Raw genomic sequence first — 16,186 nt, forward strand, 5'->3', positions numbered from 1 at the left:
AGCCTTGATTAATTTTGTAGACCTTGATTGCTGCCTCTCTCTTAAGGAAGGTAAAGTTCTTCTAATTAGCTGGCTACTGGTCTGGAAAATCGACACATCTTTTCATAACCAAGAACTTTTTTTAATTAGGTCTGAAAATGTGGACAAGGCTAATATTAGCACTCATAAAATCTCCAAAGACCTAAAGGGGGGATATCCCATCTCAGACACATGGAGGAGCAGCTCCAGGGAAGGAGAAGGATCCCTCTCTTTTATGCCTTATAGTAACATGGTTGTTTTTTTCCCTCTTTCATATACCTGAGCTTTAAACTTTTATAGGTTTAATGAGTAGATTTTTCATAAAAATATAGAATGGTTTGGGTTGGAAGGGACCTTGAAAGACCATCTAGTCCAATCCCCATGCAATGTGCAGGAACATCTTTCAACTAGATCAGGTTGCTTAGAGCCCCATCCAACCTGAAAGTGAATGTTTTCAGGAATAGGGAACTCACCATCTTGCTGGGCAACTTGTTTCACGGTTTTATTGTTGTCATCATATTGTAAATCTCCCATACCTTCTCAGTGATTTCTCATGGGCAGCTCTTTGCAGCACTGACTCCTTCTTCACAGTACAGGCAACAAACTCCATCTCCCTTCACAGCACAACCAGCAAACTCCATCTCTCTCCTCACCCAGCTAACCCACTCTTTTGTAGCACTTGTCTTCTTATTGGACACAGCTGTGGCCTAGTAAGGGAAGGCCTGTTCCTAATCATTGGTGATTAGTACAGCTGCAACTCCTCAGGTGTGAGACTACCTTCTGCACTATCTTTATTTTCTTACATTCTATCCCTCCACATTTTACCACAGTCACTATAAAAAAAAATTCCTTATGTCTAGCCTCACTCTACCCTCATTTAGTTTAAAACCATCACCTCTTGTCCTATTGCTACAGCCCCTTGTAAAAAAGTCTGTCCCCATACTATAAGCCCCCTTCAACTACTGAAAGGCCACTACAAAGTTTCCCCAGAAGTTTCTTTCTCCAGGCTGAAATACCTTCTTTCAGCTTGTTCTCATAGGAGAGGCAATTCACCCCTCTGATCACACTGGCAAGTGCAGCCTGGGACAAGTTTGCTTACTTTTGTTTTCTATCTACTCAGTGCAGGAGTCAGGGAGACCCTGTGAAAAGCTGATGAAGAGCACAGGGTAGATTACCCATGGCAGCCAACAGCAGAAATCCCGGTCAGGCTGATGTGGGGTTTTTATACATTTGGCTGGGTGTACAGTGCTGCAGGAGAAGGCTCCCCTCCACACTTTGAGCTGGGGTTCTTGAAACTCTAGGGAAGAAGGGACTCTCAGGCTGGGCTGGACTGGGAATGGAAGATATGGACAGGGAGTTTCAAGGGAGAGGTAAGGAAAAACTATTGCTTCTGCTTGTACAAGGACATGCACTTGACTTCACTAGAAAGAAGTGATCATTACTATTGTTAATCAGTTCTTCTGAATGAGTCCTGTGAGTCGATGGAGGAGACTGAAGGGCCTGGAGATGGAGATCTGGATTCTTTGGTAGAAGCAGGAAAAAGTAATGTAGAAGGTTCAAATAGAAAGGCTTTCCTGTAACTCAGTCCCTCGTTGCCTCTCCTCCACACCAAACTAATGTGTGCTCTTTGTTAAAGTACAATTGCACTAAAATTTTTTCATGTATCTTGTTTGATTAAAGAAAAAAGAGAAGTATGATCTTATATTTGTATTTTAATACATCTCCACAGCCTTTGTATCAAACACTTGAAATATTTTAGCATAAAACTGATGAAGTAGAAAGCAAATGCCAGAAGGAAGTCCTGAATTATGGCTCTTTTTGAAAATGGCAAAGTATCCAGTCCCTGGCCTCTTTTCTCTTAAAATGTAATTGAAAATTGGAATTTTTTCAGACAGGCTTTTGAGCATACTATGCAGGGGCAAGAGTGACAAAGCAATTTAAAATCATCAGAAGTCAGAGACAGACCACAACAGAACAGTCTTACTACCATTGCAATTGTGTCTTCTCCACTCTGAAGGCAAACATGGCCAGAGAGGTAAAACATTACCTGCTCAAATGTGTATTTAATAAAATCCCTAATGAGAAAGAAATCTATACATCGGTTATTTAGACACAGGGACATTTTTATATATCCATGTTATATGAAAACAAGAAAATATTTAAAAAGCAAAAGAAACAAAGAGGTCAGCTGATTTTCAGTAAACCTGAAATAGATCACTGTATTTATGTATATTAACTTCATTAGAAAGAGCTGATGAGAACAGACATGGCACAAAAATCATCTTTGAAAATTATGACTGTAATGAGCAAGAAATTTTGACCTATAAGCCATTATCATTCCAGCAGGTACATTGTTTTAATGACTTTTCTGAATGCCATAACAAGATAGATTTTGGCATTATCCTGTGAATGACATAAATAGGTAAGACTTGAAGCACTTGACTGAGTTTAATTAACAAGTGGTATATGGAAACTGAAATGGTAGGACAGAATTCCATTCAGACAAATTAAGACAATGAAGAAAAAGTTTGAATTATTTTTGTTGATACGCACAAAGTTCTGCAATAATTGCTTCAGAAAAAATGTAGCATTTAGTAGAATTTAGAAAGAAATAATCTTTTCTATTTGGAATACATGTGCAATTACACTTTATTAGTTTCTGCTATATTCAAAATTAATATCATAAAATTATTCTTTCAAATTACTTACAGAAAATAATAATAAGGAACACAACACTATTGTATCTTTTTCAGTTCTGCTTTGCACAACTGAATGCCCAAAATAAAGTTCAGAGAGGTTGATTAACTTGGGACATAAGTTTATTACAGTAAGAAACAGAAATTCTGAATATTGCAATTTATGAATCAATATTCTAACCTTCGTTTTAAAGAAAAAAGTAAAAATAAAATATATGAGCATGTCTTCACCCCTGATGGTTTTCTGGAAGGTATCTTGGGACATCCTGTCTTCCATACTAAAATATATGCCTTAGAAAACCTGAAATGCTATTTCAGCTTTTGCAATTATGAATACTTTCTGCAAAGAAAAATCCTTTTGGAATACTCTCAGAAGACTGGATTTTTTTTTCTCAAGAAACAGAATAGTTAAAGAAGCTGAGCACAGGTCAGAAAAAAAAAACCCCAACGTAGAACATATATCCAGATTAAACAAAAATATCTTATCAAGATTAGGCGGTATGTCTCAGCAGTTCACAAAAGCAGTATCTGTGATATTAACAAAACATGTTAAACAAAGATTCCAGCACGAGGTCTGCTGCTGAATATTCACAGTCCTCCATGGTAATGGCTCTGGCTACTTCTGAGATGAGCTCTCACTTCCTGCCCACAACCTCCCTTCACAAAGGCACATTCTGCTGTAAGCAGGAAATCAGTGGGAGAGCCACATGGCGTGGGAGGCCAAGCTTTCCCAGGAGCTAGACCTTAGTGCTGCACCTGGCTCCCACCAGACAAAGGAATGGCTACTAACTGCATTGTTTGCAGAACTAAAACATGTGGAAGCAATCAGCAAAGAAACAGGATGATAGAAGGGAGAGAAAATAGAAAATACATTTGCTACTATCCAATTAATCTTTTAAGTGGAGAAATAGGCGAGCTGACTTGATTATATTCCTTCAATTAAGTGGGAGACGCTCCAAGTCTGAACTGTAAAATACATGGATATATTAAATGCTCTCGTACTTTCTTTTGCAATACAGTTCTGCTTTGCCACTTTGTTGTGTGTTATCTGTACTATCTGTACATATTGAACCATAAGTATTTTCAAAGTTCATCTCATGAGTCTGTCAGTTTTGAACTTTAATCTAACAGCCATGTGATGTGTTATTTGGCCAAGGATAATTAACCAGTTCAGAAGTGTCCATCTCACAATAGTTTTCTGCAAGGTTTGCTAAAACTTGAATGTCTCTTAGGAAGCACTTTGAAGGGTTTCTGTGCCACTCTGATTCCAGTCTTGAATTTAAGAAAGCAAAGCCAATGCTCTACAGCCAACTTAGATGTATTCCACTGGACATCTGATTTGTTGTAAATCTCATGTTAATTTAATTCTTTGTCCCCCTGAAACTTGCTGCAACTATACCTCAGGCTATGTGAATGCCACTGAGATGTCCTCATTTTCTGCCAACGTCCTATCTTCTCATCCACCCACTCACAATAAAATTATGTTTCCATACTTCATCCAGCGCTTCTGGCCAAAAATTACTGAAATATTCGTTATCTAAGGAAATTCCCAGCATACTGTGAATAATTTTCATACAAATGTAGAAGTATAAAAGATCCCTTTCCTCTCTGTCCCTAATACTCCCCTTTTCTCTCATCTGCAATGTACATTTAATACCCTAAATCCCTTTTTTAATCTTGTACTTTTTCTGGGAATTCTTCCTTCTTTTACCAGAAAATACCTTCGCAGTGCTTTCTACTACCACAGGGGGAATGCTGACCAATCTGAACAATCCTGGTTTTTCTAATTTGACCATGGATTCTTCAACTCATGGCCTGCAGATGACATCAGGACAGACTAGATCAGCACACAAGAGGGTAGGTCTGTGGCAAGATCACTGACTTTAAGTAAATTTGCTCTGCAGGACCTCAGGTGGAAAGCAAAAAATGACCATCCTGCATTTCCAGCAGTGTTAAGTTCAGAGAACCCCAGAGAATCCCAGTTTTACACATCAAATGTTACAGATAATAATAAACAACTCAAAGCACAGTGCTAGGCTGCCTGTCAAGCATCTGTTTGTGGGAGAGCCCAGGTATTGCTGGCATTGGATGTAGAAGGAAGAACATGGTACAATCTGTATCCACACACCTACTCAGACTCCACACACTGACAGAGCACTCTTAGGGGATGTACAAAATGTAAAGGGCATTTAGGTATCTAAAAGTGATTTCTTATAATAGTGTTTGGTTAGTTTATAACTTTCACAACAGTTTAAAAATTTGGAAAAGAAAGCACCATGGAACTCACAGACTTGACTACAAAGAAAGGAGTATAGCAAAGAAATCTATTTCCCAAAGATGTTATTTTGATTTGGCATAGATGAAAATCATATCAAACAGATTGTAGTCGTAGTTACAGTGATTTACACCAAAAATAATTTTTCCAATTCTTTTGAGAAGGTAGAATACCTTGAAAATAAAAAAAAGAAAAGTGCACCGAAAATCTACTTCCCCTTTACACTTTAACTTTTAAAGGAAGTGGGTAATTATAATAATACTGGAAACATTAACTAAATTCATTCTATAAGAGAACATATAAAAAATATCCTTTATTGATCAGCACAAATTATGGGCAGATTGATTCTAAACACAATTCCATATAGTGGCAGATTTTTATATAAAGAAAAAAAGAGAATATTGCTGAAGTGGAAATAAGGGGAAAAATAGGGGAATGTAAAGGATTCTTATCAATTAAGCAGGTGTGGAACACAGAGATGCTGACTTAAGTCCAGGAGTAACTGGAGGGACTAGCTACAGTTCAGCTACCACAAAGGAAGGACAGAGTCAGATCTGCCAGCAGGATCTAACCTTTTGATTCTACCTTTTAATTCCACTTTTTTCTCATCAACTACAATGCAAAAGCATGTGAAAAGTTTCTGAAGCCATCCCACTGCTCACAGGGGCAGTGAGAAGGCATCCTGCCAGGCACTGAGATCCATTAAATGTTTTGTCATGTTTCTTTTTTTACAAAGAAAAGTAAAGTATAAATGTAAGGTTAATACTTAAGCACAACCAGTCATTCTAAGCTGTTTTAAGGATATTTTTAAGAAGATTTGATCATACAAAATTAGGTTGCCTTGGCAACTGAAACTATAGAAAGATAGAGTAATTACTTTAAAAAATCCTTCTTAGTGCTTTCTCCTCCTAATAGGAATGTGTAAATACCTTGTTTTAAGCTGCATTTATCAGAAATACTACTCATCATTGTTTCTGCCCTTGAGGCATGGGGATCCTAAAGTATGTGCCTAAAGCAACCAATTTGCAAATGCTTATTTAAATTCAAAAATTAAAGTCAGATAATGCATATTTGCTTTTGAAGGGAAGTGAAAATTTGAAAAGAATGCGGCATTCTGTTTTCATACTGCAAGATCTCATTGAATAAACTGTGCCATGTATTCATCTGTCTTCAAACACAGTAACAATTCACTTTTGTAAACAGCAAGCAAAAGGAATTAAGATGGAATTTAATATATCTAAAATATATTCATGTAAACAGATCTACTGAGCCACTGCATAGCTCTGCATTGCATACTACAGACTTACCTGTGTGGCTGAGACAACTTTAAGGTCTTTGTTCATCTCTTCATTACATGGTAGAAATGTACTCTGATTACCCTGGTACAGTGTTTGAGATCCATTATTAGTGATACTTGGCATAGTTCTGCTAGCCCCTAGGTTTGTCATTTAATAACTTATCCAGTTATCCTGCTGTGCTTGTTAGAGCGCACGATGTCCATGTAGGCTTGACTCCTTCCTACAACCTTCTTGACCTGATTTGCCATATTTTGCCACAGTCCTCCCTCCCAGGTCATGCTGCTCAGCTTTGGTTTACTGATGCCATAGAACACATCAGCCACAAGAACGGGCTCTTGCACAGAACTAGGGATGGCAATTAACACTAGTTTACAAACTGTCTATTTTAATTCATTAGCAGAAGAACAATGTTTTCCCCAACTCTCCTTTCCCAATTCTGCCTCCCAGCTCTGCAACTCTACCTGTATGAATGCTGCCCTGGGTTATGGTTGCAAACACACACTAGGAAAGCCAGTTATACTATAGAACAGTAATGCATAGGCTCTTTTTTTCTTGTCTGTGATTCTGTAACTTAAATTGTATTTAAAAAACACAGATGTTAACATTCAAAGAGGATTCAACAGTGAACAATACTGAAACATAATACTGAAAGTACTTTTCTTTTGTCTATAAAAATGTCACTAAATTATGCAATACTACAAGTGGTCAAGGACTGGTATCTCGGTAGATGACACTAGAAATCTGGGAAACCACTTATCTTCCATGATGCATGTGAATATATTTTCTCACCCCTTTAGTTTTATAAGGTGTCAGAAGTCAGATACATCTACTTATGCTGCTGCATCATCATCATGGTCATCATTCTAGGCAGTGCTAGTATTTTTTCAAATCTAACCATCCATGGGAGACTAGCAGCTTTTAGCATGATGGGTATCAAATATGTCTGTTCAGGGTCTGTTTTCTAGTGATTCCCAGGCTTACAGACAGAGTAATGGCCTCTAAATAATTAGAATAATTTTAAATTTTTATCCATCTTCAGTGATTACACAGAGATATTAATAACTTATCCAATTTTTCTGCTCTGCTTGTTTAAGTAGATGATGTCCATTTAGGCTTTATTCCTTCCTTCACACTTCCATCAGTGAAGTGTGTTTTCAAGGTTGCAATAGTATCAAGGCATTCAAAAATCCAGTGTGATATTCAGAAACTTTAATTTTCCACTAGCTTCTCAGTGATTTTTTGAAACAGCAGAACTATTTCAAAAAATTGCTTCAGATGATGCATGCATTAAACAACTAATGTATCAAATCTTGAATTTTGAATTCAAAGGATATGGGAAAATTTAAACCAGAAGAGGATCTGCTATGATGTCTGTTTTAGGCTGAATTAAACATAACATTTTAGCCTATGTTCAATCATCCTAGCTTTTATTCACTTTTTATGTAGTTTGACAAACTGAATAATTTGATGCCTTTTCTCACAATACTCTAGGCAAGATATATACTACCCTATACTCTTGATTTACCTTTTGATCAATATATCTGTTTTCTTCAATTGCTGATCTTTTAGAGTGGTCACATGAAGAAGAAGATGCTGAAGGAAGTCTTCGCAGCAAACAGCTGGTATCTTGTTGCTGGCGATCAATAAACTGCTTCATAAAACTTTCCCTTGGGAACAAAGAGGGGATATTGACACATTAAAACCCCAAGAAGAGTTAATATTTGGTTTTCTTTCTGACATGTCACAATCCATTAGTGCTGAGATGGATAAACTCCTGAGAAAAAGTTGTACTGGGGTATAGATGCATAAATGAACAGAGTGCTAGAACAACCAATAACACCTGAATTCATTTATTAAAGAAATCCATAAATGAATTGGGAGTTGGATCTCTTGCATGTAGATTGAAAAAAAATTTAAATTTTCTTTTATTATTTATTTATTTACCAATTAAAGTGTTAAATATTTCAAGTGCCTTTTGCAGTTTTCAGCTCTTTTGAGCTCATTAAACAGCAAGTTGTTACTTCAATGTAAATCAAATGCTGATATAATCCAAATGAAACATACTCTCTGCATGAAATTCTTTCTTGAAGATTTCAAACAACATCTGTTCATATAACTGCTTTGAATGTCATTATTAAGGCGCTTCAGCAATTCTGTGCCTCACATATGCCATGTTTAAAAAGCAGAAGCATTTCTGTTTACAACAAATATACATTCATCTTGCTATATTTTAAGTTCAGTAGAGTTGCCTCTTTCAGTGTGAACTATGTCAAAACTAATTTTTCTCTGGAGAGATATTGCTACATACTACAATAGCTTAAGATTTAAAGATATGATTTGCTAGTGCTAGTTTGAAGTCTGCTTCAGTAGGATCATGAGTACAGAATATGCTGGGAAAAACACAACTAGGAAGAAATAAAAAAGAGTAAGACTAGGAGAAGAACACCCTCCATATATAACCAAAGGGTACTTTGATACTAAAAGTAAAGCACCTGTGATTGTTTCCTTGAGATCTGGAAGGTTGCTTTTCATGACCCTTCTGACCAGCATTATTCCCGTTGTTGAGCTAAGGTACTACAAACAGGTCAAACCAGTTGACTTATCTTCCTTGTGAATTTAATCAAAAGAAATGCAACCTTGCTAGGCTCAGAACAATGAGAGAAATCCTCCACACCATCCTCTCTTCCAGCATGTGCTTGTTGAGGATATTGACACGGGCACTTAGAGGATCTGTTCAGCCAGCTTGTGGCATTTCAGCAGACTTTGCAGCCTGTATATACTAGAGTGGCCCTTGGATTTCTGTCAGACTTTTCTGACCCCAAGGAAAAATAACTGTACTCTAACTGATGATCACAGATTTGCAGAATGGTTTGGGTTGGAAGAGACCTTAGAGATCATCTTGTTTCACCCTGCCTGTCATGGGCAGGGACACCTTCCACTAGACCAGGTTGTTCAGAGCTCCATCCAGCCTGGCCTTGAACACTTCCAGGGATGGAGCATCCACAACTTCTCTGGGCAACCTGTGCCAGCGCCTCACCACCCCCACAGTAAAGAACGACCAAGTAGATCACTGAGCATCTGATCTTTAGTTAAGGTGAGTTTCACAGAAAAGAGGTAACTACATAAATACAAAAAAGGGACAAGGTCATCACAGGCTAACTGGTATTAGATGCTCTGTTTTATCCTCTCTAATAATTTACTGCCAATTCACCCTAGCTTTAAAAACCTCCATGAGAACCCATTAGACTGCAAGTCATCTATGTGAGCCAAGAAACTAAAATCCAAAGCAAAGGAGAAACAACACACTTTTCAATTATATTGTACTTGTGTCAGTTCTGATCAGTCTAGCTGCTTTCATGAATAAGGTATAAGGAATGCTAGGATTGTTTGTCCCCAAATGAGAGAAATGAGGTATACCCAAAATGCCATATCTTTTGAATGACTATGTTAATTCTGTTTGATTTCTTATTTTCTGAACTATCTGCCTAACACACAAGAAAAAAAATGTTAAATATTTTGGGTGTTATGTGGCCTCAAAAAAGTTTACAACATGCTAGCAAAGGAAATATTTCAATACCTTATTTTTGGAACTGTGAAATCTGAAGGAAGCTTTGAGATTTTCACCATTTGTGGCCTGTTTGGAAATTTTTCAAAGATGCGTAGACGCAAGGGAAGCTTCTCCTTGGTATCTGCATTAGCTTCACTTTGCTTTAGCTGAAAACAAAGAAATAAAAACAATAACAGAAAGGGAAATTTTGCTCTGTAATATCCCACTCATTTTTCAGAATCCAAATAATAACAATTGCAATAATTTAAAGAAGCAGAAGATGGCAGCAAAGACTTACAGAAGGTAAATTTGATACAAGTTAATGGCTTTTGCTAGAAGATTACAAATGCCTAACAATACCATGCCTTTAACTGACAGACATAAAATGGGAGGACTGATAATAATTTTAATTTTAAAATACAAAGCATATTTTTGCCCTATTCAATATGCTGACTTCTATGTTTTCTTCACAGATTCTAACATTTTCATCAAATAAACACCCAAGACCTTTTCTTATTAGGCACATCTTCCTGTGTATGCTGACAGCTCTCTGACACTCAAAGAAAACACAGCACTTTAAAAGGCAAGAAATTTTAAGAGAATCCAGCTCCCAGAACACAAAATAAAAGGACAATTGCATGCAGATGAGTATTATAAGTAATGACAACTCAAAAGAATCCATCTACATCAGTGATACTCAGCTATGGCAAATCACATAACAAATGTTGCATTTATAATTATCCAAAAACAATTATTCAATGGAATATCACCCATTCAAATACAGAAAAGACAGATACACGTATCTACATGGACAGGTGACAGCTAAATAAATAAGATAAATAGAAATGATATAGAGATATGATTCCTGAATACTGATTACCTTATGTAGCAATTCAGGTGCATTATTGCAACAAAATACAATGTCAAAAAGAAGCAGTGAAATTAATTTCCACATTTATTTTAAACTGTATGTGTATTGTATACTATTTCAGCACATATCCAACTGAAATCCCAATTCTTCTCCTCATCCCTTCTTGTAAGCAAAGGATTAGAAGCTTAAATTTTAAAAGACATTTTTGCCATCAGCACCTGCAGGGAATACTGCTGACAGACACCAGCTACAGATTTTTACCAGGGGCAATAGCCCAGGAATTCAAACAGAGCTTAATTCTCATTTGCCCTGCCTAGTGAAATGCATGCTCCCACAGCATGCTGTAGAAGAAAAGCTGCTCTGCTGCGCCGTCATGCTATCAGCAACATCACCACTTCCAGCCACAGGACAGCTTAAACTGAAATTCAATTCACATTCAGTTGGACAGAAATTGTCATGTGGGCTGAAAACTGCAGAAAACTGAACAGCTACAAACAAAGACTAATGATTAATGGTAAAGCTGATTCAGAATAAAAGGGAAATGTTGCATAAATCTGTATTGTGTCCAGTTTTGTTTCATTGCTCTATTAATGATCCTTAAAAGGAAGAAATTATGACATTACGCACATGATATTAAAATGTGAAGAGTTGCAAATACCACATTGGACAAGGAAAAGAACACATTTAGAAACAGTGGCAGGAAATAAGAGACTGAAAAAAAATTCTACATAAAGAATAAGAGCAGAAAATAAACTAGAACTTGGACTTCAATATAGCATCAAAAGGCCAGTTTGGGCACCAATTGCGTTACCAGACAAAGGTTATGTTCGCAACCAAGCTTTGTTGGTTAGATATTACAGAGGTATGAAAAATAATACAGAAGTTCCCAGCTCATCTCTGTGCTGCTTTGAAGAGAACATATCTGGGTATGCATTAATTTCTAAATGCTCTTTTACCATTTTCTCACTGAAAAGACAAAATAGTGCTGAAGAGAGCCATGAAACCAGGGGAGAGCTGTGATAACCAACTAGGACAAAGGAGAAAAATGAAGAGAAAGACTAAAGGGTCCCATTATTTACTCCCATCTCCCATAACTGATAAAATAAGAGCAGGGGAGATGAAGCAAATTTACGTAATAAATATTTGAAAATAAATTACTTCAAGAATACAATAATGTACACCAAATAAAGAAATGAGAGAACGAAATTCAGTAACAGAATTTCTAGGATGAGAATAAAGATTACTAGCCTTATGGGAAAATCTCTGAGTGTTCAGAGAGATCTTCAGAGGCAAGTGCCTTATAATTTCAAAATCAGACTAGTCAGAACCCCTGAAATGTCATAGTATTGCCAAAAGAGATCTTTCACTGAAAAGGAAATTAACTGGATAATCTATCAGGGCTTTTCTGCAACACTGTACTGTTGAAAGCTTTGGGAAGGGATTATTTTTAGAGGAAAGAAAGGTTTCCAGTTTCTGACACTTGTTTTTCAGTAAGAAAACATTGCATAAATATGCATATTTTAGGCATAGACAATGACACTTACAGCTATGAACTCCTGTTTTCATAAGTCAGTGTATACAGAATACAGAGCACTGCAATGGTGTCTGAAGTCTAAGTGCAGAATAGAGCACAGAGAGCTTGAAAGCAGAAAACTGTATAGTTCAAAAGGTAAAGAAGGGGATAGGTAGGAGAATGATTTAAAATAGGCTTCAAAAAAACCCTAAAGTCAAGGCAGTTCTATAGAATATCTCCAATTATTCATGCTGTGATAATATTACATATTGGGGAGTGTGAGGCATTTAGCTTCCCTGAGTTCTTTGTGCACTTAGGGTGTAATTGTTGCTCCACACGACACACATCCTGTTTTGTATAGCTGCTTAGAACCTTTATATTTCAACTTTCTCTAACACTTGACAAACATAGATTTTTAAAGGTACAGGATTATTTGAAATGGGGCCATGATGGCGCAGAATGTTTCTAGCAACAGTTAGACCAAACTAACCCAAAAAACTCAAAATATCTGGACATTTTTCTCTATGATTTTTAGGTTTTATTTCTTACTCTTACTATTGATAAAGAAACGCACACTGGCCTGATTTGCTCTGCATAGCCCTCCATCTGCAGCCCAAGAGCCTACTGGAAATGCTCAACAATATTTTGTCAGCCTAGCCTGGCTAAATTCTCTTGTGGATGGTAAAAACATTAACATCTGTAAAGCCATTAAAGAATTTTTTGCCTATCTCACTCTTATACACTGCTTGAGTTTACAAGAGTAGATTTACTGGCACAACACATGCAGTACAACTGTCCACTCTGAACACAGATGCACTTTTCTAAATAGCAATTAAATGGTGAGGAATGTCAGAGAGGATATTTTAATTTGGGATTCCTGTGGTTTTTGGAATAATACTTACAGGTCCCTGAACATCAAGCTCTCCCTGATCTGTTCACATAATTGTCTTAGATCAATCCAAAAGACAGCTGTTAGGAAAGGCAGACTTATAGGTGAAGAGAATGTTTGTGTGACCCTTTTCTCACAGAAAGGCATTATGGCCATGTGTCCATTTGGTTTGGAGCAGTTTGAAGTCTGAATCACCAGCACTTGTCTTCTGGTTGAGTTTATGTGCTGAGTTGATAAGCAAACCAGATTCTTCCAGGAGGAAACAAATTGCAGGCTCCACTTTGGTTACACAAAAATGCAGTCCAAGCTTAAGGATCCCAAGCAATGGCTGGTCCTTAGAACGGCTTTGAACTCCACATGTGATGGGACAGGTAGTCCAGTGTGAGACTGAATCTGTTCTGAAGAGAATCCTTCTGACCTGGACACGCTATGAATGGGGTGGCAGCAGACACTGCTATATTGTCCCAATTCTTGCCAATGGCACAGGTGTTACGTGGTACAGTCTTAGCCATACTACTTATTGCAGCTTCAGCTGTAAATTTATTTTTGACTTCAAGGCTTCCTTACAAAAATGTGATTGCCAAAATCACCTTTGGTATAATTAAGATCTGGGCCCTTAGAAATTAAGAGAACCTGTAAGTGGTTGTCCTAAATACACACAGTAAAAGGAGTGGTGGTGAAAGTGGAGGATTGAGAAAGGCAGGACACAATAAAGGAGACAGCAGGTAATGACTGTGCATGAAAAAAAAGGTCATCCAGACAGTAATCACTGTAAATGTGGTCAGGGTGAAAGTAGTGAGTTCTTTTAAAGTACATGCTGCAACTCCTTTAATAGCAGAGCTGCTGAAAAATCTCTAGAGAATTGGAATGAGACAATCATCAGGAGCTGATTAGGAGAGCTGCATTTCCATAATCTCCCTCTGTGTTTGGCAGAAGAAACATGCCACAGTGCATTTCAGATATTCAGGTGAATGCAAGGCAGTGTCACACCTGTGCTCCAGCTGTCATCCTCTCCTGTGGAAGCAGGATGTGAGAAGTGTCTGCACCTGCAGAACTCTCCTGATTTTCTCAGGGGGAAGCTGATGGTCTGAAAGGTGGAAGTGCTCCAGCGTCTAGTAATATGAACAAGATCACTTGAACAGTTCAAAGGACAAACTAACATGAGTGTCTGTTAATATCACTGATTTGCATTTAGGGACAGAAACAACTTCAAAAGTATTAATCTTGCCCAAACAAACCAAAAGCTCAAATTTAAAGTCAATGAGTTTTTAAGATAATGACACTATGGTAAGAACATGCTAAAGGAGATAAAGAATTAACCATATCTAAAGGGAAAGACCTACCCATTATAACTTTTTGTTTTGTTCTCTATTCATCTAGTTATCATGGAAGAGAAGCCACTAACGTGCAAAACTGAAAGACTGAAAGATGTGGTTTTCATATGGTATATGAGGAAAGCGTACGTGAAATTCGCTTAAACGCTCTGTAAGTATTTCAATGAAATCAAATTATTAAAAAAAATACAGCAATGCTCTAACTCTTTCATTTTAGTTGACAGGCTGAAATGAATCATTCCAAATAAAAAGCTTAGCCACTGATGTCCACACAACCTATTTAGGAACTGGCCAGCTGCCCAAGATAATTTCATGGGGACTGAAAAGTTCAAACCTTTTGCCAAAGTTCAGAAGGTCTCACTAGCAGATGATTTTAAATTAATATTGTTTGGTACATTACAGGGCACTGCTAAATACCAACATTTTTCACTGCAAATCTTCTTTAGGGGCTGTATCTGAAGAATAAAATGACAATACAGTATCGGTATTGCGTGCTTAGCAGGATATCACATGCTCCAACACCAAACACTGAGCACAAGAGTGCACATGGATGAAAAACATTACAAACTGATACCAGCACCCAACCAACAGCTTTGCAGAATTTTTTATTTATCCAAGTCCTCAGATTCACCATCACCTTTGCTTGTCAAAAGGAGCTTTGAATGAAACCCAAGTTATTAGCATTAAATGACATTAATTAAAAAACTAAAAATCAGAAAGGCAGATCAAATGAGATTCTTTTTCCTTTCTGTTATTCTGAAATCCTATTGACCTGGCAGACTTTTGGGTGTGAATGAGCTATATTAAAAGAAGATATGCATATGGGTAAGCTGTCACATCACACACTCAGATTTGCCATCAAATTGTAACAACATTTTTGTACCTGCATTTGATTTAAAATTCAACACAAATCAGATGTTCAGTTAATATTATTTACACCTGAAATTTCATTTAAAATGAAGAAAAATATTGATCACCGTGCACTATGAAATAAAAGGAAGGTAAAATCAACCTGGAAATTAGGGTAAAAATGGATAAATAGAATTTGGGTGAAACTAACATTCACAGTGTTAAAAAGAAGTATTTATGAAGCGTGGATCTTATTAGTATGTCTACCATGCTATACAAAAGACTGACAAAAGCCTAACCCCTTGTCTAAAGTCCCATGGCACATGGTGACCTCAAGCCATAATATTTGCCTCTTGGTTCTTCTAGGCCCTGTGTGGTGGTCCTGAGACATAATGACACCAGTAATTTTTCTCCAGCTTTTCCAATTCTTCACAGCATCTAAAACAACATGTGAGCTTTTGTATGCAATTCTCCTGCACAGAACCCCTGTAGGATGACATTTGGGTTGTGCATTGCCTAACTGAGAGGCAGTTTGGTGGCAGGTGGGAGAGCACTACAGAACTCTGTATCTTAGAGTCCTAACTGGTGGAGCCTTGTCTCTTCTTTCTTTGAAAGTAGTCTCAGACAAGGGTTCAATGTTGGAGCTTGCTTTCTTGTCCTCTTTTACTGCTTAGATGTACCAGTAGTGAATTTCGCCCTTTGGGTTCACCTAAACAAGGGGATGTTGCAAGCAGTAAAAAATTCTCCCATGTAGGCATGGTTAAACAGAACCTAAACTGATTTTAACTGTGTTCAACACTGCCATGGGGAATTTTCAGAGAAATATACCAGAAGCTATGATCATAGTGGTGCTGGCATTCAGAGTAGAGACTGCACTGTTGATAATATAAGAGTAA

General features: G+C 37.3%; 1 protein-coding gene across 1 annotated transcript in view; it reads right to left on the reverse strand.

Annotated features, from left to right (window-relative positions):
* Window positions 1-16,186, reverse strand: part of NALCN (sodium leak channel, non-selective) — a 217,477-nt gene that overhangs the window by 50,242 nt on the left and 151,049 nt on the right. The window contains exons 15-16 of the mRNA XM_005424146.3: window positions 9,865-10,001; window positions 7,813-7,954 (exon numbers count right to left, since the gene is read on the reverse strand). Of these exons, the coding sequence (XP_005424203.1) occupies window positions 7,813-7,954; window positions 9,865-10,001 (279 nt within the window). The remainder of the gene's footprint in view (window positions 1-7,812; window positions 7,955-9,864; window positions 10,002-16,186) is intronic.

This window comes from Geospiza fortis, unplaced genomic scaffold (assembly GCF_000277835.1).
Source record: "Geospiza fortis unplaced genomic scaffold, GeoFor_1.0 scaffold84, whole genome shotgun sequence".
Lineage (NCBI taxonomy): Eukaryota > Metazoa > Chordata > Aves > Passeriformes > Thraupidae > Geospiza > Geospiza fortis.